Raw genomic sequence first — 27,566 nt, forward strand, 5'->3', positions numbered from 1 at the left:
ATATAACTTATCCATTGGACATTGTTTGACAAAGAATATCCAGATAATATGACCAATTCTTGGCATGGTCACAGGAAAAATATAAAATTAATTAAAAAATGCCAAGGATATCAATTGGAAGGGGAAATTGACCCGTAGAGTTTGAAAGTTATATTTCTCTTTGAGTCTTGGTAAAAAAAAACATCTAATAATATAAAATTACGCGACAGTTTTTTTTGTGTAAATTAGGGTATGGAGGTTGTACATTTCCTGAGGGGGGTTACACTAAATTTCGTTTTTATGTCTATAATTCACTTCTAGCTCGGTCTCATATTGCTGCATGATAAATTTTATAGTTTTAGAAAAAAAGAAAGGGTTGGCACTGCTTATATGTCCACACAAAATTTCTAAATTGTGAGGAAAATATTCAAATTTTGTATAAATTCACTTTGTTATATTCTTCTTGAAATTATTCAGATTCACATTTTGTTTAAACTCATTTTATTCTATTCATAGCAGACATTTCGTACAGCCTGCGGATACAGAGATAAAAATTTCCCCACAAACAGCGCTGGCGTTGTGTGTAATGCGACTACTTTCAGTCATAATTCTTAGCACGTTTATCTCAGTTCTTTTTTTGGAGCTGGTTAAAAGAAATATTTAGAAAGGCCAAAATAGCAAGAAGTCAGTACAGTATTGTAGGTAGAAGTAGTCCTACATTTTTGGGTTAGTATGTGAATCCAAAACGTAAGGAATAGTATGTTATCAGCACTTATTAGGCATTTCAATAATAAATAAGAAAATCGGAGTTTTAAGCAAATATTGGAAATAATAATTAAAACAATTTTAATGATTCCTGGAGCAAATCCCCCTCTACCAAATTCCATGACCAAACTACAACCGATTTAACCTATCTAGTTACAGTCAAAAAGCACTAACCTTATTGTCTTTTCCAACGATTTCTTTTTCATTCAGAAAATTACATTCACTATATATCTACCTTCTTATTCTTCAATGATTCCATTTCTGTCCTATTATAGATGTAGAATGTATTCACTTTCAATTTTGAAAGTTTTGAATTAACGAGAATCTAATCTTGAACTCATAGATTTTAGGAAGTAAAAGCGCCTTAAATACCAGGAAAAGAATTGGTTTTTAAATTTTTCAATTAACTAGGCTCACTTTTTTACTTGATGTAAAGGATTCAAAGGCAATTTATTTGGAAAAAAAAATTAACGTGGAACATATTATGAAGTGTAATGGACCCCTATTTTTCTCATTTTCTTTATGTTAAAAACAAGCATAGATTAACAAAAAAAATATCTGCTCAAAGTAAAGAACACATTTTATAATTAAGACGAGTAACAGTTTAAAACTTACTCAATTAATTAAAGTTTTTATAAGTTATTGGGAGGGGGAAGCTGCCCCCTCCCCAACGACACCACTCTACATCATAATGCTAGGGACTCACCATTAATAAATCTTTGGTCAGGTCGAAAGATGTTTAAATAAGAATGGTCTACCCAGCCTAAGCCCTGCTTCTCATTTGGCGTCTTACTGCTAAAATGTAAAGCAAATAAACTATTCAGCAGGCAAGAAAAAATTCTTCCATCAATAGACTATTTTTTATTGACCGATATTTAGGAAGCAGTTGCCAATTCTGCCAAATAGTAAATTTATGGCAGAAGAAAAACCTAGGTATAGAGCCTTTTTGGATCTTTTTTAGCAATATTTTCGGTACAAGCCGAGGGTACAAGCAATACAGAAGGAAACATGTTAAGAAAACAATTCCTACTTCATGATATGGAGAATAATCCCAGGTTTTTTATCACATTTTAAATATTTGTGTCTACTCCATAAATCTTGAAAATTGTTTATAAACAAACACCCAACAGGCATCTAACTTATCTAACCTAACCTAATTTATTAGTATTTGTCTATTAATATTTTTTGTGAGAAACTACTAGATGGCAGTGACAGTTTTTGATTACACACATAGATTATTTGAAAAGGGAAAAATGCAGTTGAATCCGTGTTACGTTTTCAAAATCTTGTTCAAAAAAATTGCACAGAAGTGAAATAAGTGAAGATAAAGGTTCTCCCTGCGAAATGTGTTAACTAGGATTATTCTGCTTATTATGACGTAAGAACTATTTCCATAGCATATTTCCTTATACATTACTTGAACCACAGGCTTATACCATTTTTTCAGTAGTGCTGTAGCAAAGGCAAGCAGAAAAGCGATTGCATTTGAAGAACATAGTAATAAGATGTCAAACCTTTATCAGTGAGACAAATATTGTAGATGCTGTGTGGACATTGTAGTAGCAATTCTTGATGAACGTATTGACGCTTAGAATCTATCCAATTTTATATAGTCTTTATTATCCAACAAATAGCTTTCAATTTGAATAATCAGTTTGCAATACGGTGAAATAAATAACAGTTCAGCACAAACTTGGGAATTATTGTATAAATTGAGTAATAGAAACATATCAGTTTGTATTTATAACAAAGCCAACAAATATTACTCAGTTTCAAGGAAAATCCTGTGCATCACTGAATTATCTCATTGAATCATGATCTCTAAGCTAGCCAAGGCGTATCGTATTTTAGTCAGTTACAGCTAGCCCCTTATTCATAGGAATTATCCAATCTTCATTCAACAATCTATAACATTTTGAAATTTACTCTGAAGGCTGAACCTATGCCGTATTTTATTTTATTAAACTTTGGTAACCAATATTGTTTTGTTAAGAATTGGATAAAAGGCAAAAAAAACAAAAATAAAACAAATATTTAAAAAGTCTTATTTCAGAGTAGAACTCGTCCTATGCCATTTCTATTTCATCTGCTGCACAGGCCCATTTCTGTCTTTCACCCGAAGCAAAAATAAGGTAAAAGATACCTCCTAAAAGGTAAATGGCAGCAGATATGTAGAAAACGATATGCCAACTTTCAGCTTCCTAAAGAAAAGAAATTCAGATATATTTAATCTTGATCACTTTCTCTACAAATTAATTATGTAGTTTAAAGTATTATAAATGACATAAAAATAAGAAGACATAGACAAACTAATGTTAGGGTATGGAAACAGTTTGTGTCACTAGTCAGTATCACTTCAATTACTATTCTATCCTAATAAGGCTGTCGCAATTATCATTGGAAGTTCGTAAAATTGTGAAAATCTTAATTTTTCGATTCCTAATTTCTTCTGTCAAAAATACAATTCGACCCTCTTAACATATACGATAAATTATACTTTTTAAGTTCTAAATAATCCATGACTTTGAAACCTCTTTAAGGAGACGGCTTAGAATTCAGCATGGTAGAAAGGTATATATGACAAGGAAATTTGATTACCACCTACTCAAGACCTTATTAGATATTTCTAAACACAGCAGCAAAAAAATTCAATACCGAATAATTGACATAGGTTTTAGATAGGTTTATAAGGTTACGGAAATTGTCAGCAAGTATGGCTCAATGGGAAATCCAGTGCAATTTTTGAATCGCACCAGAAATGTCTTCTTAGGAGCATACTTACAGACCCAAAGACAAATTCAGAGGCACCTAATCTGCCCTTACATAGGTACGGTGTTACACTTGGTTACATACTCGGATTATATTGCTACAAATTTATGGAGTAAAAATGTTACCAGAATTCTAGCTATCCGCCTAATTTATTCAGGTCCTAGATTTTTTCCAAATATTACGAATTTGTAATTGGCGGTCTTATTGGAACTCAATCCCATTGAACTCAACTTCACTTGACTTAACCCTCGTGCCTCCCAACTCCCATGCAATTGAACCAACGATTATCTCACTGAAAATATGCTCAGCCTCCTGGCAATCATTCCTCATAATGCAACTTAACCATTCGTAATACAAATCAACTTCCATACAATCAATAACTGAAAATTTCAGACGCTCAATTTTATCGGAAATGATAAAAGTTTGGTTCATAAAACAATCTTTATTCATTGGTTAATTGTGGTTTTCTGGTGTGGTGTTGTCCAAGGTAGGTACGGAGGAGTGTGTGTACTAAACGGTTTTTATGGTCATGTAGAAAGAAAATGAGATTCAATGAAACTAAAACCTCTTTTTATCGTGAGTTATTAATAAGACATTTTCCAAAAGCCCTCTTTTTCAGAGAAAAGTAAAGAGGAATGTAAAAACCAAAAACGAACGGAAATAAATTAATTTAGTAATTAAAACCTAAAACAGACGTAAATTATTATAAATGAATAAATAAAATCCCTAAGGAACAGAAAATAAAATAGATAGTCACATACGCATAAAGATAACAGATTCTTACTGTTGTGTAAGAACATAAGATTACTAAGACGAACAGAAACTAAAATTCCATTTCAAAACCAAAGTGACCAAGAAATTACGAAAAAAATAAAGGGAGGCTACTGACCCCCTTTAACCTTTAAAGATCAAAGCATCATTTGTATTTCATTAAAAAGAATATACGTTTAAACACTCTATTGCTGTTATAACATAGAACAATTGAAATTATGACACTTCCAGGAATTAGTGTAATTAAGGAAACAGCCAAAGCCTATATACCAAACCTCGTAGACAAGGTCAGTTTGTAGTATTTTTACACTTTTTCATCAAAATTCCGATTTTTCAAAATTCAAAATTCCGGTTCATAATTCCGATAAATACAAGAAAAAAAAAAGAAAAAAAAATCAACAGCGTTTTGTGCGCAGCTTAGTACTAAACCAATCCATTACTGGAGCTGGAATGCAATTATGTGGTAGTAATTATGATGTTTGGAAAGAGCATTGGAAAGTATGTCGGATGGTAGGGATAACTATGCAGCCGAGACACTGCTCCTTTTTGACTGGTGAAAATGATTGTAGAATTTGATTTAAAAATCAAAAAGGAACAGTTGCAATTATCATGACCTTTTAAAAATTTAGAACGAAGCTATTAAAGAAAGGGAGGAACAGAATCAGTGAGAGGGAAGGAGTGATAGAAAGAAAGATAAAGAAAAATACAGAGCAGCCTAGACTAGGCCAGTTGTTGATTATTCGTAAAACAGGTTATATAGCAGAGAAACGTAGTGCGTATGAGCTTAAAGATCTAAATAGCTTAAAAGTTTTAGGAACCATTCCCCCAACCAGTAGGACACAAAGTCTTGTTAGAGAGGGAGAATCTGTTAGGGGGCCAGAAAATAGGCCAAAAAGTTTTTTCTCACTGATATGCTTAATATTCATATCGATAATTTAGATTCCTTATATCGGCCTACCAGAGGTTTTTGGTAGAAATAAGATGGTAATAAATATTTTTTAGCACTTTCAGACAGGAGCTAAAATTTAAATTCCTATCAAGATGAGGGAGATTATTTGTTATACAAAAAAAAGACCTTATTCCATACCGTGGATCTGACATTTAGAGCTACCTCTACTTTACATTCGACATTTACTTCTTCGGATGTTTTATTCAATTGTCTGATTCTTTGGACAAATTACTGGATATTTTGGCGAGTCTCGATGTATTTTCCCATATTCATGATTTCTCATCATTCCTTTTCTTGCTTGAGCCTGTGATTTATTATTGTAGTTAAAGTTGATAAACTTTGCTGTATTTTCGAAACACAGTCCAAAACAACCAAAAAAATCTAGCAAAAAACTACAAAATCTATCAAAAAGTAGAACAGTAACTAATCTGTAGAGAAATAGAAATGTATAAATTTTCCGCATCCGGATTAAGAAATAGCATGTTTAATAAACATACTAACTAGTTGGCAACACAAAGATGCCAGTAGGGATTTATATATTGAAAATCTGTACTCAGCTAATGAATACTTACACTGATTCAATTAACACCTGGCCCATGATGCATGCAGCCCATGTGGCCCATTTTCTATCGTCAGATGACCACGATACTGAATTCAGCAAACCCAACCACCCATGCAATCACCAAAACCAAATAAGCCAGCATTTAATAAGAAGAAGCCCTGGTTAATAAACTGCAAAAAGGAAAAAAATGTTAGTTTTTCAAAAATTTTCGAAAATATTTCCACACAGAAACACGTACTGAAACGCAGACATACGAGCAATTAGACGCATTCATGAAAATGAGTTATCTGAATGGCACAAGTCTGCGTTTATAACACTTTTTTAGCTTATAATCCAAAAAGCACAAGACTATGTACACAGATTTCATGCAAGATTAACATCGATATTTGTTTTTCAAACTAATCTTGCAAATTTAAGTTTAAAGAAAACGTCGTATTTTCCTGTATCGCGTCTGGTCACGGTGTAGTTCTACCTTTCTTGTTGTCTTTCAAGGTTACTTACGTGTCTATCTTGTGGATAGTTGCTACTCGTGTTAAAATTATGCGAAATCAAGTCTGAAGGACCACTCCTGGCCAAAGATTCTTTTCCAAAGATTCTAAAGAGAATCTTGCAACTTTTAAAGATTCAAACGAGAGATTGCAAGCAGCAAAGATTCGAAAGATTGCAAGTCGACTTCAAATTTTTGCTGGGGGGAGTACAAACCAATTAATCTCTGGTGGTCGCGAACGAGAATACTCATGGTTTCTTTTCGTTCCGTTTTTTGAAAGGCTTCGCTGCAACCAATTATATAATTTCCTTACTAATGTAACTCAGATGTGGTCTAGAGAAAAAGCGCAAGACTTTTTTTTTATTAATTTTAAGCAAAAGATGTCAGAAACGTTACTAGTGTGACAAATGGGTTGTGGCGGTCAAATGTTCAAAGAAACTTCACTTTTTGATCCTTTAATGTCGTCTCTTTCTGTCAAATTTCTAGTTACTCCTGCATAAATTATGGCAACCGTATTTATATATTAATATATTATCATATACAAAAAAGGCTCCTGCTTTTTCTTAGCTTAAACCAATTGAAGGACGAACTTTTTTTTAAAGCTGTCGCTCTTAACCATCAATTTTCTTAAGCAGTAGAGGAAAGAGGCACTTCTCAATATTTCTGTACAGTAATTAGTCTGCGTGTGGGGTTATAAATTGGACAGGAGCATTTGAAACGATTTTTGCATTGAGCATTGGAGAATTGGAGCGTTTGTTTCGATCTAACTTTATTTTTAGGAGTTACAAGCTATTATATTTCTTAGTATGGGAAGTGATCGTTTCTGACTAGGTTGCTAGCTATCACTGCAACCCAGATCAGTGATAAATGGTCTAATAGGTTTTGCTCATGTTTTCAAAAGGAAAGGCTCAAAACCTCCGGTTAGCAGTTTTAACAAATAGGACTTTCAGCAATAGTTATATTTGGATTCACCCCTATGAACGTTGAGGACCACTGTTTTTCAATTCCCAGAGTCCCATCCGCCAGCTTCAGACTGGCTGGGGGAGGCAACACTCGTCCCTGACAGCAGTAATAATTGGGGGAGAGGGAGAACTTACCACCCCTATATTTTGAAAAATAAGTTTTTGTGGTATTTACATTGAAAAAATGGCTTCTATTAGGCATTTTCACTGAAAAAACTGAAGGAACAACAAACTTGTCACCCTCCTCTACATTTTCGAAAATAGATCCCCCAACCCAAAAATATTTCATGAAATGACGCCACATGTTACTCATAAGATGTCGGAGAGTTACCCACCAATCACCAGCCATCAGTGGAACAAAGATTATAAGAACTACCACCTTCGCACTGATTTTAACGTCAGAGTTCTGCCACAGAAATAGAAAATTAAAATGATAAGAAAATGGCTTGAAAACCTACATCAACAGCAATTTGTTACTAAGTATTTTCGGCTATTAATCTGCAACATATTTGTTGTCACATCGCACATAAAGGAAAACTGTTTCCTTTTTTTTTGGTTTTCCTATTTGTTTTCTTATTATTTCCGATTCTGGCACTCAAATAAAAAAAAATATCTAAACTCCATTCTGATCGGTGTATCATAAAAATAAAATTTGAAACTTAATTTTTTTTTTTTTTTTTTTTTTTATCTAAAGTTGCCACTATATTTTGGATCGGGTATCAGGACTTCTTATTGCTGCATACACGTGTGCTAAGATGTAGTTTCATGCGCTTTAAGAAAAACAATGCGTAGGGTAGCATTAAAAAAATTTGAAATAGTTACTTACTTTATCTTGTACAATAATTCCTGTTAAACCAGGACTAATAATCCCAGGGATTGTTGCAAAAGTGTTTGAAAGTCCCATTAACAAGCTTGCATATTTTGGGGCAATATCTAGATGATTTACACTGAACCCAGCCCAGGCGAAACCACCAAAGCCAACTGCAAGTGTCAAAAATGCGACTGCAACAGTAGGACTGAACGTAAATGCTGTCGCCAGCATGAATACTGTCTGACCAATGAAGGCAGAACACGTGAACAATTTTCTTACCTGCAAAATACATGTTAACAATGTTTTTTTTTTTACATATTAAAAACCTATTAACAATACATTAACAATGTATTAGCAACATATTAACAACAATTTTCTTACCTGAAAAATAGATATAACAACTTTTTTTTACGTATTAACATATTAACAGCATATTAAGAACAATTTTCTTACCTGAAAAACACATATTAACGTTTCTTGACATATTAAAAACATTAACTTGATACGTTAAAGGAATTAACACGCGCTCAGCATTCATTCCGAGAGCAGATGCAATAATAGCCAGAAGTGACTGAAAATTTTCGGAGTATTTTTTGCATTCAGATTTGGACTTATACCGACTAACCGATTATAAGGTGATTGCCAAGCTCACGTGGGCCTACTTATTCAAAGTCAAGTGATTTTTTTTTGGGAGGGGGGGGGTAATACATTTCAATGGTTCAGTTCACAAAGCATGCTGTTGTTCTAGTAAAATTCAAAAAGTATCCAACATGGCCATGCCGAGTGTTGGATATAATTCAGGGCAAGAACAAAAAAATCTCTTATGTTGTATTTTGTTATGGAAGCCATGAAATCGTGATAACAACAGCCTCACAGCTTTCGGGCTTTATTAACATTTCAAAGGAGGCTAAGAAGAAAAATCAATTAGGCGTTGCGAACACTTTTGCAGAATTAGCTGATTTTCCTGATAAGCAACTAGAGATTAGTGGTTCGAGTTTGCCAGATACATCGGCGAATTCAATAAATTCTGCTTTATCGGACTTGGACATACTAGCATTCAATGTCCGAAATGATATTCAAAAAGAAGTTCGTGAAAAAGTTAGATTATCAAATAGTGCGGATACGGTTGACTCTATTGTTTCTCAGATTCACGACTCTATACTCGTCCAGTATAAAACAAACTAAGGGCTCTCCAAAACGCGAGCTTAGCCCTAGAAAACAGGATTGAACAGCTTGAAACCCGTCTCGATGATACAGAGCAGGAAAAACGACTGAATCAGCTTGTATTTCATGGTGTTGACCAAAGTGGAGGTCTTCCCATCTCTGAGTGTGTATTGAATGTGATTACGGATAAAATGCAAATTTCTGATTTTTCTTCGACCACAATAGTTTCTGTATATAAATTTCTAGCAAATTTTACTGATTCGGACACCATTGTAAATGCGAAAAAGCGTCCTGCGTCTGTGTTGTTTGCGTTCAAGTCTGCTGAAACTGCAAGAAAAGTGTTTGCATGTAAGTCAAAACTTGCTCGGTCGGAAATTTTCGTTACCGAGTACCTAACATCTAAAAAGAAGCTGATTCTTGACTTGGCTAAAAGTGAACTCAGAAACAAAAATTTTTGGTCGAACAACAGGACAATTTTTGGGAAAGACTCAGCGGGATAGATCAGTAAAATTAGAACTATGGATGATGTGGTCCGTTTGCTGAATCCGACCGCATAATTTTGAGTTGTAAAATTATGTTGCTGCATCACTTGTATGTTTGTTTTCCCCTTTATATTTTGCAGCCAAAATGTCAGTTCCTTTTCTTTTCCCTTTTTCTTTCTGCCTATCACACTTATTTTTTTGTATAAAATAGTCTCCTTCTTCAATGAGCGTGAATAGATATGATGACGCTTTGAGTGAATTTGAACAAAACCGATTTATTCTTGCGAGGGATGATGAATGCATTGATAATTTTTCCTTGAATTGTCGCCCAAGTAATTGTGTGAATCCGAATAATCTTTATGAGTATTCAAAACATGTGAGTGCAGAAAGAGCGATCGTTTTCTGGAATTGTCAAAGTCTAAGAGCGGCATATTCTTCTTTGTATGAGATTTTAAGTTTGCTAGACAAGATGCCGTGCATTGTAGGCCTATGTGAGACATTTGTTTCTAGCAAGTCACTACTCTGGGATTTTTTTATCCAGGATATGTTTGCGAGCGAAGAGAACGGACATCAATGGAGAAGGGCAAGCTATGTCTTTTGATTAATGAAGATATTCAATATTGGATTAAGGATGAACTCTCCCTGTGGCTCGGAGGTAGGATCGAAACACTTTTCATCGAAATAAAAAATGAAGGGACAAAATTTGATTTTGGGATTGATTTACAATAATCCATCATGTGATATTAGTTTTTTTACTGATGAATTTTAATTGTTATTAGATAAAATTAACTTACTTGACTGACTTAAGTCTCATGCCGGGCACTGCTCGGCGTAGAGAGTGACGATATGAAAGGATATCGTTTTACCATGAAATGAAAAGTAAAAATCTAAAATCTAAAGCTTTACCATGAAATGAAAAAATACAGCATATAGCCTGTTCAGTGAGATAGTGACGAATGTAATGAATGAAACATGTCCCTTACGAAGAATAAACCCTAATAGAAATTTTTCTAAGAAACCATGGATAACAAAAGCTATTCTAGTTTAAATAAAGCAGAAAAACAAACTCAATGTGAATTATTTAAACGATCATTCAGATGATGATTTTACAAAATTCAAAAAATTTCGGAATATTTTAAATTCAGTAAAACAGAAAGCTCAGAAACTTCATTTCCAAAATGAATTCCATGAAAATCAAGGGAATATGAAAAATACAAGGAAAACAATAAATATACTTTTGGGTAATTTTCATATTAAGGAGGAGGTGAGAGCCATTGAGACCACAGAAGGTCCTCTTACTGATTCTCGACCCATAGCTGAATTTCTGTGCGATTATTTTGCAAATAAAGGATAAAGACTTTGCAATCAAGCGCGGACTAATCTACGCACATCTGTGAGTGTTGAATCTATTTTTGAAAGACAACCTGCAAGCGAGAATTCCTTTGAATTTGCAAGATATTCGGAACGGGAAGTGGCACAACCTGGCTGCGATGAAGTCGAGTTCTAGTGGGATGAATGAGTTTTTGCGGAAACTCATAAAAGCCGCCAAAACGAGTATCTTACCTGTCTTGACGCACCTCATCAACCTTTCTCTGGATCTTGGAGTCTTCTCGGAAGCACTAAAGATTGCAAGAGTGGTTCCTCTTCATAAAGGAGGGAAAAAAGATGACCCATCGGATCCAAGACCTATACCTATTCTCCCATTTTTCTCTAAGTTATATGAGAAAGCGGTACATGCCCAATTAAGCTGTTATATTGAAAAGAATAAAATTCTAATAGAAATCCAATTTTGGTTCAGAAAAGGGCTATCTACAGATATGGCAGTTCTGAAATTGGTTGATTACATTAAATATGCATCTGAAGCTGATCTTATACCTGCAGCTGTGTTTTTGGATATGAGAATAGCGTTCGGTACGGTGGACCACTCAGGACTTATTCAAGCTCTTGACTCGATTGGGGTGAAGGGTTCAAGCCTAGAGTGGTTCTCATCATATCTACATAACCGGTATCAGATAGTACAGAATGGATCAGTTTCATCTTCAGAAAAGAAAACAGAGTGCGGGATCCCACGAGGGTAAATCCTGGGACCCCTCCTTTTCATCATTTTTATTGATCGAGTGAAGCATTACCTGACGGAGACTGGTGTCATCCTGTTTGCAGATGACACTTTACTCTTTCTAGCTGCACCTTCGCTTGATGTTTTGTATAACAAAATTTATAATGCTGTCTCTGAATTTCTAACTTTTTCTCAACAAAATTTGTTAACCCTAAACTTTTCTAAAACTTTTTTCATGATATTTTCTAGAATTCATCAAGTGCTGGAAATGATCAAACCACGGTTCGGGGAAATGCGATAAACAGAGTAGCAACAACGAAGTATTTGGTTTTTTAATTGAAAAAAACCTGTCGTGGAAAGACTATTCAAGTGAAATAGCTAAAAAATTAAGTAGAGGTCTTGGGGTGATGCGAAGAATTACAAATCTAGTCCCAAAAAATATTCTAAGAATGATTTATTTTTCTGTATTTTGTCCATATATTAGCTACGGATGCTCTATACGAGCAAGTAATTTTGTAACATGTTTCAAAAGAGTACAAAAACTTCAGAGTAGAGCTGCAAAATTATTATCAGAATTTTATGATTTTGATGAGGTTCCTGTTCATGAGCATTTTAAAAAGAATAAGTTAATGGATGGATCCCAAATTCGAGGTTACCAAGTCACGATTTTCTCGTATAAATATTTGAATCGCCTGCTCACTCCTGCTTTTGAAAATCTTTTTACTTTTAATAGAGACCGTCATGATCATAATACAAGAAAAGCTGATAACTTAACTCATGAGTTTGGGAGTACCACTCGGGCATCTTTTGTGATTCGGCATTATGGTCCCCATGTTTGAAATATATTGCCCGAGGGTGTGTGAAAAATACACATAGTCTTACAGCCTTCAAATCACGGGCAAAGAAGTTTCTTTTATCTCATGGGGGACCTTTCTTGGCAGGCGAATGGCGAGTAGTGTTTGTTTTCTTTTTTAATAAACGTATATCTTATACCTCATATTAACATCTTTATGCCATATTAAAACAATTTTTACCTGAAAAAACACTAACGTTTTTTTTTACATATTAACAACATGTTAACATATTAACAACACATTAAAACAATTTCTTACCTGAAAAATACACATCAAAAATCGCATGAACACTCCTACCTTCAGAAAAATTACCAAAAAATTAACAATCCGCAAGCTAGAGCTGAAAAACCTATAGGCTACGTACTCCAGCGTACTGTCCAAAATTTGACCTGAGACAACAAGTAAAGTAATTTTAATGAATAGAAGTAGTTTATAGGACATATCGAGCATTTTACAGAAAGAGATATAGTGCTATAAAAATAAGGGAGAAAACCTGTTGGTGACATAACCTGTTACAAAAGAGTTTTTTTGCATGGTGAAGCAGAACACCATCGTGGGAGGATCCTCTATAGGAGGACAACTGCGGCAGGGCGTAAGATCCAGATTTATGGACAACGGCCTCTGTAAAGGGCTGCCTCGACCCTTTCGGGGTACCTGCAAGACTGGGAAACTTGCGGTCAATTTTTCCCACTTGAGGAGTGGCGCCCCTCGAGGAAATTATAGCCTAGTAAACAACACAGCACTCGTACGGGATTCTGATTATTGGATAATTTTCTGGGCTTGGTTTGTTTTGATGGGCGTTTTCGGGCTGAAAAACCTCTTCCTAGCTAATTTATCTACTATGGGCTGCCTCCCCGTAGTAGCATAATATTTGTAGGCATGAATATATAATGAGTCGGAGGTAATAGGCTTGGGACTGTCTGTGCAGGATTTCGACTCTTGTTGATAGAAGAGCATCGCCAAGTGCTGAAAACCATGTTGTGACCAAGATGGGCCTAGGATTGCACAAAGCCTCCAACTTACTGGAGGTCCCAGGGACTTCTTGCTGTCCGGTTCTAAGCCGGCTTAAGCGCTTCGGTGTAGACTTGAGAAGATATGTTGGTCCCCATCCTGCACTGGTATCCGGGATCACTGCTTTTCTTGAGGCCGAAATAATTTCAAAGATTTAAAGAACATGAAAATTGGAACTTGGAATGTTACGACGTTAAAAAATGACTATCGCATCGACATTTTGACTGACGAATTCAGACGGTTTGAACTGGATTTATTAGGAGTTTCAGAAATTCATATCCCAGGGGTAGGAAGCATGAAATTAGGTGACATAGAATTTGTTTACTCAGGAAGGAAGGATGGGGTACATAGACAGGGAGTAGGGCTCATGATGAATAAGGAAGCTGCTAAGTCTTGTTTAGGCTGGGAAGGTATTAATAATAGAATACTAATTGCTCATTTTATGACTAAAAAGTTTAGGGTATCAGTTATAGTAGTATATGCCCCCATTGAACCAACTGATGGAGATACTAGTGACTCAGATGAATTTTACTTACAGTTACAGGAGCAAATAGACAGGGTACCAGGTAGAAATATGGTGTTTTTGCTAGGAGATTTTAATGCCCAGGTTGGTAGAAATAGGGATAGATGGTATCCTAGCCTAGGTAATTTTGGTGTAGGAAAAGAAAACAGTAATGGCTATAGGCTTTTGCAATTTTGTAGGTATAACAACCTAGTTATAACCAATACGGTGTTTGGTCACAAAATGGCCCATAAGTTGACATGGTATTCACGTGATGGTAAGACAGCAAACCTTATTGATTATGTTATTGTAAACAGAAGACTAGCAGGATCAATACAAGATACTAGGGTGTATAGGAGTGCCGTTATTGATGTTAAAAGTAAAGATCACCATCTAGTAGTGTCTAAGGTTAATTTAAAGCTGAAATTTCGGAAGAGTAACTCCCTCCCGGGAAGTTATGATGTTGGTAGACTTCAGGATGAAAATTTGAGAAAAAAATTCCAGGAACAGTTGAGTACTAAACTTGAGGGTTTAAAATTTGACAATGTGGAAGATGGATGGAATAATTTCAGAAAAACAATTTGTGAAGTTACTGATGATGTCCTAGGGATGAGTGCTAAGACAGCAACTAGGAATATTAGTGAAAAAGCTTTAGGTTTAATAGAGAGTAGAAGGGGTTTGTATAAGAATTATCTGAGCGATAGGTCGTATGAAAACAAAAGGAATGTAAAGAAAGTGGAGAAAGCATTAAAATATGAACTAAGGAGATGTGAAATGGAGGCGATGGATAAAATTGCTGAGGATCTGGAAGATGCGGCTAGACGGCATAATAGTAAAATATTATACTGGCATGTTAATAAATTGAAAGGGAGTAGCCGATCCGGACTAGTCCCAGTTAAAGATAGAAATGGGGTCACAATTAGTGATAAGGAAAAAGTTAAAGAAAGATGGGTGGAACATTTTGAGAATGTGCTAAACCGAGATACAGTTGCAGGAAAAGATATAGATGAAAATGAAAAAGTTTGTGATACCTTGGATGTGAAGGAAGATTTGTTTAGTGAGGAAGAATTAGCGACAGTACTAGAAGGATTAAAAAATAATAAGGCCCCAGGTGCTGATAGTATGATTAATGAGTTCCTTAAATATGGTGGCTCTGAGGTTAGGAATAAGCTACTGAAGATTATGAACATGATTTTTGAAAAAGGGGAAGTACCCAATGATTTTAGGAAAACCTTAATTAAACCACTGTATAAGAAAGGTGACAAGAGTGAATGTCGGAATTATCGAGGCATTAGTCTGGTCTCTGTAGGTAGCAAATTACTGAGTAATATGATACTTTTTAGACTGAGACATGCTGTAGACAAAGTTTTAAGGGAAGAACAATGCGGTTTTAGAAAAGGTAGAGGATGTGTCGACCATGTTTTCACTCTTAGGTTAATAATTGAGAAGTCCCTTCGTTGTCAAACACCTTTGGTCCTTAGTTTTATCGATTATGAGCAAGCTTTCGATTCTGTTGATAGAACAGCGTTAACAAAGGTCTTATCGTTATATGGTATACCAGAAAAATACATTAAAGTGATTTGCGCTATGTACGAGAATAATACTGCTGCGGTTAAGGTAGGAAATGAGGTTAGCAACTGGTTTTGTATTAAATCAGGAGTTAAGCAGGGTTGTGTTCTATCCCCCTTTATATGGATCATTTTGATGGACTTCGTCTTAAGGAGCACAGGAAAGGCAATTGGAGACCATGGAATCAAATGGGGAGGAAGAACGCTCCTGGACTTAGATTATGCTGATGATTTAAGCATATTAGATGAAAGTGTGAGCAAAATGAATGAATTTTTAGAGGTTTTACGAGTTCAGGGTGCTAAAATAGGCTTGAAAATTAATGTTAAGAAGACTAAGTCACTAAGGTTAGGAATAAGTGAAGATGAACAGGTGACCTTAGGTAACGAAAAGATTGATCAGGTTGGGAGCTTCAGTTACCTTGGTAGTATTATTAGTAAAGATGGTGGGAGCAGTGAAGATGTTAAAAGTAGAATAGCTAAAGCTTAGGGTGTTTTTTCACAGTTAAAAAAAGTTTGGAAGAATAGAAAGATAAGCCTACAAACCAAGATTAGAATATTGGAAGCTACAGTGATGACAGTGGTCAAATATGGCTCTGAAGCATGGACACTCCGAAAATCAGATGAAAATTTACTAGATGTTTTCCAGAGAAATTGCCTACGGATTGTTCTGGGTACCCGGCTGACTGACCGTATTTCAAACAGTAGGTTGTACGAAAAGTGTGGTTCAATCCCGCTTTCTGGGGCTATAATGAAAGAAAGGTTGAGATGGCTAGGCCACGTTCTACGGATGAAGGATGACAGATTACCGAAGATTGTCCTTTTTGGCCAACCGTCTGGGGCTACACGGAAAGCAGGTCGTCCTTGTCTGGGTTGGGAGGATGTCATAAATAAGGATTTAAAGGAAATGGGAACTTCCTGGGAGGTTGTAAAGAGGGAGGCTTTAAATAGATTAGGTTGGAGGAGGAGCGTGCGTAGCTGTGTTGGCCTCAGGCGGCTTGGTGCTGCAGTGAGTTATTAGTAGTAGTAGTAGTAGTAAATCAAATACACACATTTAAAATACATAAAAATATTAATTCTTTGGATTAATTTGGAGGCATGTTTTTAGCGTACAATTTGCAGCCACAAAATGATAAAAAGGACAAGATTAAGAAACTTATAAAACTGAAAAAGTCTAAAAAAAGATACAAACACTTATTTCAATGGACAAATAAATTTAGCCATATAACTAAAAATGACAAATATATTTATTATATTATATACAGTTAAATCTGCAAAAGACCAAAAGCTTGTAAATCAGTTGCAAAAGTAATTGATTATTTATAAGCAAGTTAAACCCCTTAAAGAAACAAGTCTGGCAACAAAAACGTTTGAATATTGGCATAAGAATGGAGTTTTAGTTTGAGAAAAGTATTTGATGTTAGAGCATAGTTCTTAATGAATTAAAACGAATTTCTAAAATAAAAAGCTACCAACATACTTAACTGCCAAATTTAGTAGTTCTGTTACTTTGAAACTAGACATTTTTAGAAATTAGAATTTTTAGAATTAGACATTTTTTCTTTCAAGAAATGCTAACTAATAAATTAAAAGGGGGAGACAAAGCTAAGGCTAGGAGACCGGGAAAAGACCTTCGTCTTAAATGTTTGCAAATAAGACAATGTATGAATAGTTAAAAAAGAACAATAAAAGCAGAGTAAAATAAAAACAGGGAGAGGGAATCTGGACAGTAAAATGGACACGATGAAGTAGGAAAAAAACTTAAAGAGTAATAAACTTTGAGGTAAAGACCGATAGGCGAGAAATGGCAAAATGAGTTTTAATTTTTGTTTATTCTTACATATCTAACTAACATCACTTAAAAACTCTCAAGTAACCTAAGGAGAAAATAAAAAGGATATCCATGTATACCAAAGAATATGGGAAATGGATGAAACAGGCTATCCAAGTTCGTATCTGACACAAAAAAGAAGCAAAATAATTAGCAAAGTTTAGCGTTAAAAAGAAAAAAAAATCATACAATTAATTACAGAAATCTAAGTAAAAACATTATGTCTGTTATTGCTTGATCTTCTTTTGGATTTTACTTTAAAAAAGGCACAAAGAAAAAGGCCGAAGAAAAAAGGAACGTTTCCGCCAAAAGGTCTTAAAAGCCATATTTGATTCGAGGGCCGTATCCAGGATTTTTTTTTGAGAAGGCGGGAAAGAACAGAGATGAAGGGGTTTGCCTTCCGTGGACTCTGTTTAACATCCTCGAAGATGGTTTTTTCTTTGCATTTTTACGACCAATTTACGAGTCCGAGATGTGTTCTAAGGGGAGGAGGGGGTCAAACCTAATAACCCCCATCCTCAGATACTGCTGTGTGTACGAATATCTTTGGATGTTTTATAATCAATCGAAAGTAACTAAAAAGAAGAAGAACACGCAGAATAAAAAAAAAAAAAATCAGGTACAATCCATCGTAAATCTAAACTCCTAGCCTTTAATAACTCAAAACTGTGTCTCTCGGAATTCGTTTGGTTTTTCTGGGTAGTGTACAGTTACAAGGATATGGTACTAGTAGCTATAATTCCTTTTAATTCTAGATTCTCGTAACAAGTTTCCCTACTCTTTGATACTTACTTTTAATTTATTATAACTTACCCAGGTAGTGCTAACGTTGAACCGTGTCCTCAGTAAATCAGCAAGCAAACCACCACCTTGAACAGCCACTGCCATGGCTAGATAAGGTATGGCAGCCATAAAACCCGTTTTATCGAGCTTAAACTTGGTAACATCACTCAAAAATGTCGGTAGCTGAGTAAGAAGAGTATAGAAGCCCCAATTTTCGGAGAAATGAGCAGCAATAATAGCCCACACCGGAAAGGACATTAGAATTGATCTCCAGGGTGTAGAGCCCTTTTCTTCAAGCACTCCTATTGAACTCTCAATGTAGTTTCGTTCCTCCGAAGATATATTCTTGTCAAGAGCAGGTGATTCCTTTACAGTGTAAAGCCAAATGCTGCACCATATCACGCCAACAACTCCTAAAGTAATTTATTGTTAATAACGAGGAAAAAAAAGAAATGCTTATGGATAATCGACAATCCTAAGTGGATTAATTTTTTTCCCTGTCAGTAGGGTTATTTGTTTCATAGGCAACGAAGTAGCGGTACCTATGTAAGGAACAACATGACTTCAATGTATTATTCATTTCTTTTTCTTCTTTTTTTCACGAGGCCACTCGTATGAAAGGAGTTGTCACAGAAACTTCAGAGGGGGCTCAATCGCTTGTAAATGCAAGGTTCTAGTGCCTGCTAATTCTGATATTCAAAATTGCATGAAGGGCATCTCCACCCCCCTTCATGTTCTGTTTAGCCGCCATCCCCCCAAAGACGTTAGATCAACATTTTGGGATAGTCTTTTTCTCAAAATAGCTAAAAGGTTCAGTAACTTTGCTTCCAGGTATGACCCGACCTTTCACAGTCCTTGGGGCAAGGGGTGTAAGTTATGCAAGTTGGCTATTGTTTACAAATAGTTTTTGTTAGTGGGAAACGGGAAATATATATTCTAGGTTTACAAAAAGGCTAAAGATATTGAGGCGGAACTTTCACTTAGGGGGAGTTTTAGCCCTATTCCTGTTTGCGATTCGTTTCAAATTTAACTTCATGATTTATTTTAATTGTGTTGTGAGAGCAACACTTCAGGTTTTTTTTTCTAGCACCCCGATTCCATCTTATTCCTAGAAAGTGGTAAGGGTCTAACCTCTGCGGTTTTTCTGGAAAGTGTGGACCTTAGGCCGGATTGATGAATATGTCTGCATTTTGGAAAGCTTCGTAGAACTCCTGCCTGGGGCCACAAATTTATTCTTTCTACCCATTTCTATTCGTGATTGCAGCTGAGTTTATCATTCGTTTTTTTTTCACTTGGAATTGCGGTAGAGAAATGGCATCAGATGTGCCTCTTAAACTTTAAAATTTATCTCATTGCTAAAGAAATTAGAGCTTATCCTTTACTCCTTGCTAAGTGATGACGTTAGAAACTTGGCCTACGGCAAAAAAATCAAGTTTGGAACTAAAACCGATTGATTTTTTTTCGACAGCAGTCGAAAGCTCTTGATGAGCTGATAAAAGTATATGTCATCCATTTTTTGGAAGAAAAATTCCTTCATAAGATATATCAGTTTGAAAGTTTAAAAGGGTTGACAACTTCAGTAGTAAGGTACACATGTATACCAAAAATAGTCCGATACCAATTGTGAGACATATAGGAAAGTTTTAAGCAACGGTCGGCTGTTAGCTCATAATCATAGTCGGCAATAAGGGGTTCGCAACTTTTGCTAGTTGGTGTACCTATTAAATGTTTCCGGTGTATTTGATGGTAAGACCAATTTGGTTCCAGCGGTAAGACATGTAGGGGACTTGTTTATTTTAAGATCCTTACAGATTAACAGTTTCAGCGTTTAATCGAAGCGAGGAAACAAAAAGAAAGCGTTGGTCTCGCAATACTTTGTTCGGCAAAGCCGAACAAACGTTGCCGCAAAACCTCACGTTGCCCATGCAACATAGATCTAGTTCGACTTCATTTTTGCTCGCCTCTGGTTTAGTTTAGTTATTTGCTTTTCTATGATAGACTTCTTGGGTGGAAAAAATTTCTTGAATTAGTTCTTAAAAAGCCAAAACAAAATTAAAGATTAGTTTTTAGAGCATCTTCTCGTGATTCCTTACCCCAATATAAAAATAGCCAGTTAATCTAAACAATATCCCCAGCAAAAAAAGGGCACAAACATTTTTAATGCTAATAAAATACTAATTTGACAAGTGCCAGAGAGGTCAAGGCCCCACTAAGTATATTATCATCGGAGATAAATGCGTTGCAAAAGTTTAGCTCCATCGGGCCATAACTTTGACCTAAAAGGACGGGGTTGAATTAACACGTTAAATAAATAACAAATTCAGAATTTTCCATAACAGACTTCAAGTAATTGAAGAATAATCATCATGTATAACTTTTATCGTAAGTTTGAAAATATTTTCTCTACGCATAATCTTTTCTCTTTTTCCAGAATTAAAATTTTTTTTTAGTTATTAAATATTTGTTTCATAAATTTTATTCAGCTTTGTCTTAGAGTGTATTATATATTCCAGTTTTCTTCTATTGTTCACGTATTTTTACAGTTTCTTTAAATTTTTTTGTATACTCCTTGATTTTGAGGAAAACAAATAAATATTTGAAATTATCTTAAGAGTTTACACCAGGAATATTAGGAAACGTTCAAGGATACCAAACCCCCTTTATTAACATTGTGATAGTACACAGTTTAGGGGGAGAATTTCTCTTCTCCATTATCTCTTGAGAATGAGCATTTATAAAGAAACAGTTTAGGATCGGTTACAATTTTAATAGGCGTACCTCATTCTCTTCGGTCCTTTGGGCCTTCATACGCTCAGGTCCTTTATATGAATTTAAAATAGAGAAAAAGGGGGGAGAGACTTTATTTGGGATTGATTACAATTTGAATAGGCGTACCTCATTCTCTTCGGTCCTTTAGGCCATCATACACTTAGGTTATATATATGAATTTAAATATAGAGAAAAAAAGTGGGGGAAGACTTTATTATTTAAAACACAGATGTTCAAAGAGAAAGACTTGACCACAGTACTTGCACAGGTTTCACAATTAAATTTTTAATTGTTTCCAATCTTGAAGAAACATCATGATTAAAAATACCGCAAACGATGTAATTAAAAAAAATAGATACATACAATTTTTTTTTATCCAGATAGAATTTAAATTTGTTCCAAAACTAGATTAAAACACTACAAAATGGATTCAGAAAAATATCCAAAGGGATGTAAGAAACAATGAGAGAGATTTTACAGAGATACTAAGCAGCCAGTCCACATGATGACTGTAAAGTTCAATGCCGTATTCTTTTCTTTTTTAAACGACCAGGCGATGGCGCTATAAGATTTCTGGCCGGCTACCAGCCTAGTTTGTGTCCTCCTCTGAAATTCACATCGCAATAACAAAACTCTTACTTTATTAAGCTCAAAAATATGTATTAACTGGATTATCAGATGTTCTTTCAGTTTAGTTGAATTCCGCCTTCTCCATCCTCCTAATGCCCAGATACGAATGTAGGCTACACACAAAGTTTGCTGATTTTATTGGGTATCTTCACTCCAAATTAACACTATTAACGAACCGTTGGTGAAAAAAAAGGGAGCAAAATCAGCCACAAATGACCAGATCAAGGCATTAGAGCGACTTAAAACTGGGATTCAATAAAGATAAAAGACCCTCCGAAGACCGAACTCATAGAAATTCTCTCTCATTGACCTATCTATATCTCAGTGTAAAACTGCACTGGCTAAAATAAATCGTCATTGGAGAAACACTTTTTTTTAGTCGTAATATATCTTCAACAGCCGTGGCTCTATCTATTTGAAACCAAAGACCCTTGCTTGTTTCCCCTACTTACAATAGTCATATAAATACAGGATTAATATTTGGGAATTATACTAGAGTTTTTTTAGGAATTATTCCTCTCAATGCACCGATTCAAAATTTATTCAAGCTCTTGACGGTAAAACCTCAAAAGATATAGTAAGTAGAATTTGATCGGCTTCTGAAACGCTGAAATCATTCTATGATAAAAAAAAAGGCAAATATTACCGTAAACATAAAAAACTGATTCCCATCCAGCATGTTCAGCTAAAAATCCACAAGTAATCATAGCTACAACAGTACCAACATAGTTGCCAGAATATCCTATTGTTGCAAGTCGACTTCTTTCCATTGGAGGGGCCCAATTGCTCCACAAAGCATGCATTGCTGGAAATGTGACTCCCTAAGAAATAAATAAAAGTTATATGCAAACTATAATATTCCTCGAAAATATTTGTGAATCAAATTTCACACATTCAATCTAAATTCATTGATTATTTAAATGAAAGCATTTTTAACTTCCTGTGGGGCACCTTGAAAATCACAGGATAAGTTTTCGAAAACATCGAAACAGTAAGGTCAGGATAATTAGCACTATATAGCATAGAAATTTCTAATTAAAAAAAACAAAACAAAAAAAAACGAAAAACACAGATTACTAGCAAAGACAAGAGTTCTGCCATATTAATACTGAGCTAGACATAAATTATAATATCAAAGGGCCGCAATTGGTTTCTATCACCAATGGGTTATACCTTCAATCTTTGTGGATCAGAACAGTGCCCAAAAATCTTCATTTAAATGGTTCTCAAAGCGTTAACATAAATTATTACTAAAACAAAGGGAACAATTCCTAAAAGCAATATGTCAGATTATAGGCTAGTTATTCTTTCCTCGTCTCGTTATAAAGAACAAACAATCGTACGAGCTTGAAGAGAACTCAGCTCATTCAATTGCAATTTCAGAATTATACATTATATATTATAAATTAAAATTATATATTATAAAGCACTTTTTAAACGACAAAACAGTTCTAAGGGTATCCAAAGATTCATTTTAAATCCTTCTGTGGCTCCATAGTCCACATAGCACCAGACAAATAAATTCGTTACAGCCATTTAAAATAGGAACGGTCAAAAACTCTAAAAGAATACCTCTGAGGACAACAGGATGAACGTCGCCCAAGGGGGCAATGGTACCAAATTATACAAATAGCCCATTCCAAAAAGGTATCTTCATAGATACAATTCATAAGAAAGAAAGACGCGTTATGTCTTCATGAAGTCAGAATCTGCATGGAATTTTAGTCTGCCGAATTTGAGGACCAGAAGATGGTGCCCTCGACCCCGTTACCTCCTGTCCACAAGCTTGCAAATCTACACATACTGAACCTTTTTCTACTCATTGCTGTTAAAGAATCATTTAAGAAATCTTCCCAAATTATTACATACTAATCATTAACCGTTAATTACGTTAACATCTTAAGTTATGATACAAAATCTGAAGAAGATTAGCGGTAAAGAAAGTGCCACACTTCAAAAATATAAAAATAACGTTGGAAGAAAGCTACGAGTCCTCCTACTATTCCTGCAACGTTTAAAACCACGAACCTGACAACTACTGAGAGAGCAACTATAGGCCATGCAACAAGGCTCTAATACAATCACTCGTGGTGGGGTAGTGCTCCTACAACCACTACTGCTACCAATTCTACTCCTACCATGGTTGTTTTTAAAGTGGCTATTACCAACCTGTTGAACCATCTTATGAAGGAGTCAACAAAGGGATTTGCAGGAATAATACTCCCAAGAAGATCGTACCAGATAGAACGCCGGGTGAAGCTGTTCCTCAAGTACTCGGTTCTTGGCTTGTCCTCTGTTAGATAACTGAACCGAGCTGTGCACCTTTGTGTCGGCCTTGACGGCTTGACAAAGGGCGGCACAATGCGAGAGAGGTCGTCTGAGGATGGCGGATTCATTTACTTGTAGAAAACAACCATCGACGCTACATCAAACCTTTCGTTTAGAGGCTGTAGCGAGTCATGTTTGGAGGCAAAGCCCGTCCTATTTGTCCTATTCTGGATGTCTGAAATGATACCAACAGCGTTTTGGAGCACCAGCATAAAGCGGTCATCCATATTCAGCTGTGGGTCTGATGCAGGACTTTTAGAGTGGGATAATCGAGCTGGATGGAAGAAGTTTTTGCAGCGAAGAGTAACTCCTAGCTTTCTTGCACAGAAGGTTCTCACTTGATCGACGTGGTTAGTCCAAGAGAGATCGGAGGAAGAATGAATTCCCAGTAGACGAGTCTTGTCAACTCTCTTTATACTTTCATTTTTAAAAATGAAGCTGGGATGTTGACGTAGCACCTTTGATCGTGTAATAAGAAGCTCCTTTGTTTTTGATGCATTGAAGTTGACCATCCATGCATCAGGCCACTTTTCAATTTTAAAAAGATCCATCCGTGGGGAAAGGGAGGCTTCTGTTGGGTCTTCGTGTTTTGGGACGGCTGAGTGTGTCATGGTATCATTGGCAAAGTAATGCAAAGGGCTTTCATGGTTGTCTCCTATGTCATTCATGTAAATGAGGAAAAGCGTAGGTCCCAGGATACCGCCCTGGGGATCCTCTGTTTTCACTGAATATTCACGGGAACCAAACCTGTCAAGCGGCAAGCTCATATTTATGGCTCGGTGAATGGATATATCTGAAGCTTTTCAGCTACAACTGAAGACTTAACGCAAAATTCCTTGGTTGAGGCTTAAAGGGAACATATACCTTAAGGAGAAACCACAACCATGCCAACATCAATATAGGCCAGGAGAAATTCGTAACATCAAGTTATTTGCTGTTTTCTGAACAAAGCAATTGAAAGAAGGTACCTTCCTATTATTATTGCGATTATAGTTGGAAATATAAACTAACGAAAAATAACTGCAAAAATACAAAAACAAGCCAAAATTATTGTTTTCTTCTTCCCTGTTTGTTATGAATGCAAATCTGACGTAAATTAGTCTCGTGTTATTTTATAAGAACCAAATAACTTTTTTGTTTCGAAGAATTAATCAATTGAATGAATTTGTTGAAAAATGGCACAAATTCCCAGAAATTAGGCAAGGGAGAGGGCAAAAATTTATTGTTCAAAATCAAACGGAGGGGGGGGCAATTGCCTTTAATGATTTGAACAAAAGCACCAAAAAGCCGTTTTTCTATGAAAAAATACAGAAATAGGATTTTTCAAGGTATAGAGGGGGGATATAGAATCTTCAGGGAGCCAATGTCGCTCCTTCTTCATACACGAGACTATTTATAGAGCTTTAGCTATTAAAACTAAGCACACTACTTCTGCCAACTTTTTGTCAAGGCAAGAACACAATCCATTGTCATGTTGCAATGAGTTTATCAACAATTTTTTTTGTTCCGGAAACAAAAACACTATATAAACAATGAGGTGAAAATTCTATAAATAAGTATAATACAACACAGATGACTTTTGTCTTTTATAGTGAAAACAAACTTATTATCATTTTAACTAGTTAAATGCCTAGTTTTATGCCGTGTAAAATGGAAACGAATACCATTGTCAAATCATTCTTCCTATATCCAACTGGGTTCGAAGGGAAGCTGACTTCTCACCACCTGGTGTATATGTTGGGACGCAACTTGTGCCGCACATTTCCACCAAGCTTGGCACTGTTCCGCCGCGCTTGGAACGTACCATCTGGTGTTTATTATTTCTGAAAGAGAGAGCGACCTTTTGACTGGGTTACGCTTGAAAGGAAACTATTGCGTAAGATGGCAGCAATAAACAGAAGGCAAAGGGTATCTTCAATGATGAAGGACAGATCATGGATTTCAAAACGAATGGAAACAGATTTTGGTTGAGTTTGCTTTTTGACCGACCCCGTAAAAAGCCCTTTCAAAGAAGACCATCCAGACTTCTACTTTATCAGAATACACACAAATTGGCAGCACACTTCGCAATGTGATACATACGAAAGGACTATACTGAAATAGCTTGAAGTTGGAAAATAACCCGAAAGGTGTTTCAGTTAACAGAAAAGCAGTCAAATGTCATAAATCATACAAAGGTGTCTATGATAAAAGCACCAAAGCTATACTTAATTAAGATTTCACAACCCTTTCCTAAAAATGTCCTAATTAGAAGAATTGAGAGAGACTATCCTAACATAGGTTGGACCACTAAAAAGAATAACTAGGATATTGGCTTTTATTTCTTACCAGTTTTTGTTAAGGTTAAACAACAATTTCGGGTAAATGCCCTATTGGCAAGAATGGCCATTAATGACATTACTCTGAATTTCCACTGACCTTCTCTGGTTGAGATTCAATGACCCGTCCTCATGGAAATTCTTCTTGTACCAGACATTCCGATGACAAGATTATAGGGATTTTTCACCTTTTCCTCCAGCAAAAAGACCACATTGGGTCCGCATCCCTAAAGAGCATAGCCAGGGCACTAGCCCTTATTCCCAAAATGTTAGTTGACACGCGACAATATTTTTCGTCAGACGTCCTAATCACATATTTTTCTAGGAATTGTATCTACCTATCCTCAAAGAGGACAGATTGCGCCAAGACACACAAAAGGTACACCAAGGACACTTACTACTACTTTCCACATAGATTGACTGAATATAAAGAAGTTGGAGACTCCTCCCCCTTTCAAACTGAGATTAGACCAAATTTAGACCCACAAAAAAACAACAAGGAAACTTACTATTGCTTCCCACTAGCTTTGTTGAATTCCGATAATATTTGCTATTAGATATTAGGATCTTAAAACTTAGGCCGCTCTGTCCGCCCCAAAATTTGGGGTTGGGTTCTGACCCCCAAAAAGCAGAGATACAACACTACCTTTTAACCATTACTAAGTTCAGTCGAGATTGACAATTCCTTCTAGTGGATGTCCAAGTGACAACCACATTACTGTTTCTGTACACTCCGAAAGCACAACTCGATTCCAATGAAGTTTTTTCTTTTTTTTAAGATGTGACAGCCTCTTTTGATAAATTTAAAAAAATTATAGGACCATCCTCATCCACTTATAAGTTGGATCACCGGTAATTTCTTTCAGTCTGATGTAGGTCCCGCCAATATATACACGCAAAATATTTTTCAATCAAAATCGAAACTTTCATAAGAAAAGGAAAGCAAATGAAATTTTAATGCCTAGAAATCTAGCAAAAATACAGAAATCTGTCACGAGTTCTCTAAGCGAGAATTGCATGGTCTAAATAATATTCCTAAGTTACTTGCAGAGTTTGAAAAATTTCTTTTTTCATTTTCTTTTGATAAATAAAAATTGAAAAAACAATTCTAATTTTGTTTTGGAAAATTACTGGAAATTTTACAGGCTTCAGATGGTCTTTCCACGTAACCCGTATCGGAACAAAAGTTCTGAGTTTTCGTCCGTCGCCGTTACTTGA

General features: G+C 35.6%; 2 protein-coding genes across 3 annotated transcripts in view; one reads left to right on the forward strand and one right to left on the reverse strand.

The window, feature by feature from the left end:
* LOC136042589 (uncharacterized) overlaps window positions 1-27,566 on the forward strand; it is a 478,776-nt gene that overhangs the window by 107,752 nt on the left and 343,458 nt on the right. The window lies entirely within an intron of this gene.
* LOC136042507 (sialin-like) overlaps window positions 2,680-27,566 on the reverse strand; it is a 36,053-nt gene continuing 11,166 nt past the window's right edge. The window contains exons 4-8 of one of the 2 annotated variants that reach the window (XR_010621339.1): window positions 22,349-22,523; window positions 18,334-18,716; window positions 8,071-8,334; window positions 5,806-5,965; window positions 2,680-2,945 (exon numbers count right to left, since the gene is read on the reverse strand). Coding sequence is in view for 1 of the 2 variants with exons in the window: in XM_065727471.1 (XP_065583543.1) it covers window positions 2,811-2,945; window positions 8,071-8,334; window positions 18,334-18,716; window positions 22,349-22,523 (957 nt within the window). In the remaining variant the exon portion in view is untranslated. The remainder of the gene's footprint in view (window positions 2,946-5,805; window positions 5,966-8,070; window positions 8,335-18,333; window positions 18,717-22,348; window positions 22,524-27,566) is intronic. The other variant, XM_065727471.1, reaches the window with a different exon arrangement.

Source organism: Artemia franciscana, chromosome 2, assembly GCF_032884065.1.
Source record: "Artemia franciscana chromosome 2, ASM3288406v1, whole genome shotgun sequence".
NCBI classification, from domain to species: domain Eukaryota; kingdom Metazoa; phylum Arthropoda; class Branchiopoda; order Anostraca; family Artemiidae; genus Artemia; species Artemia franciscana.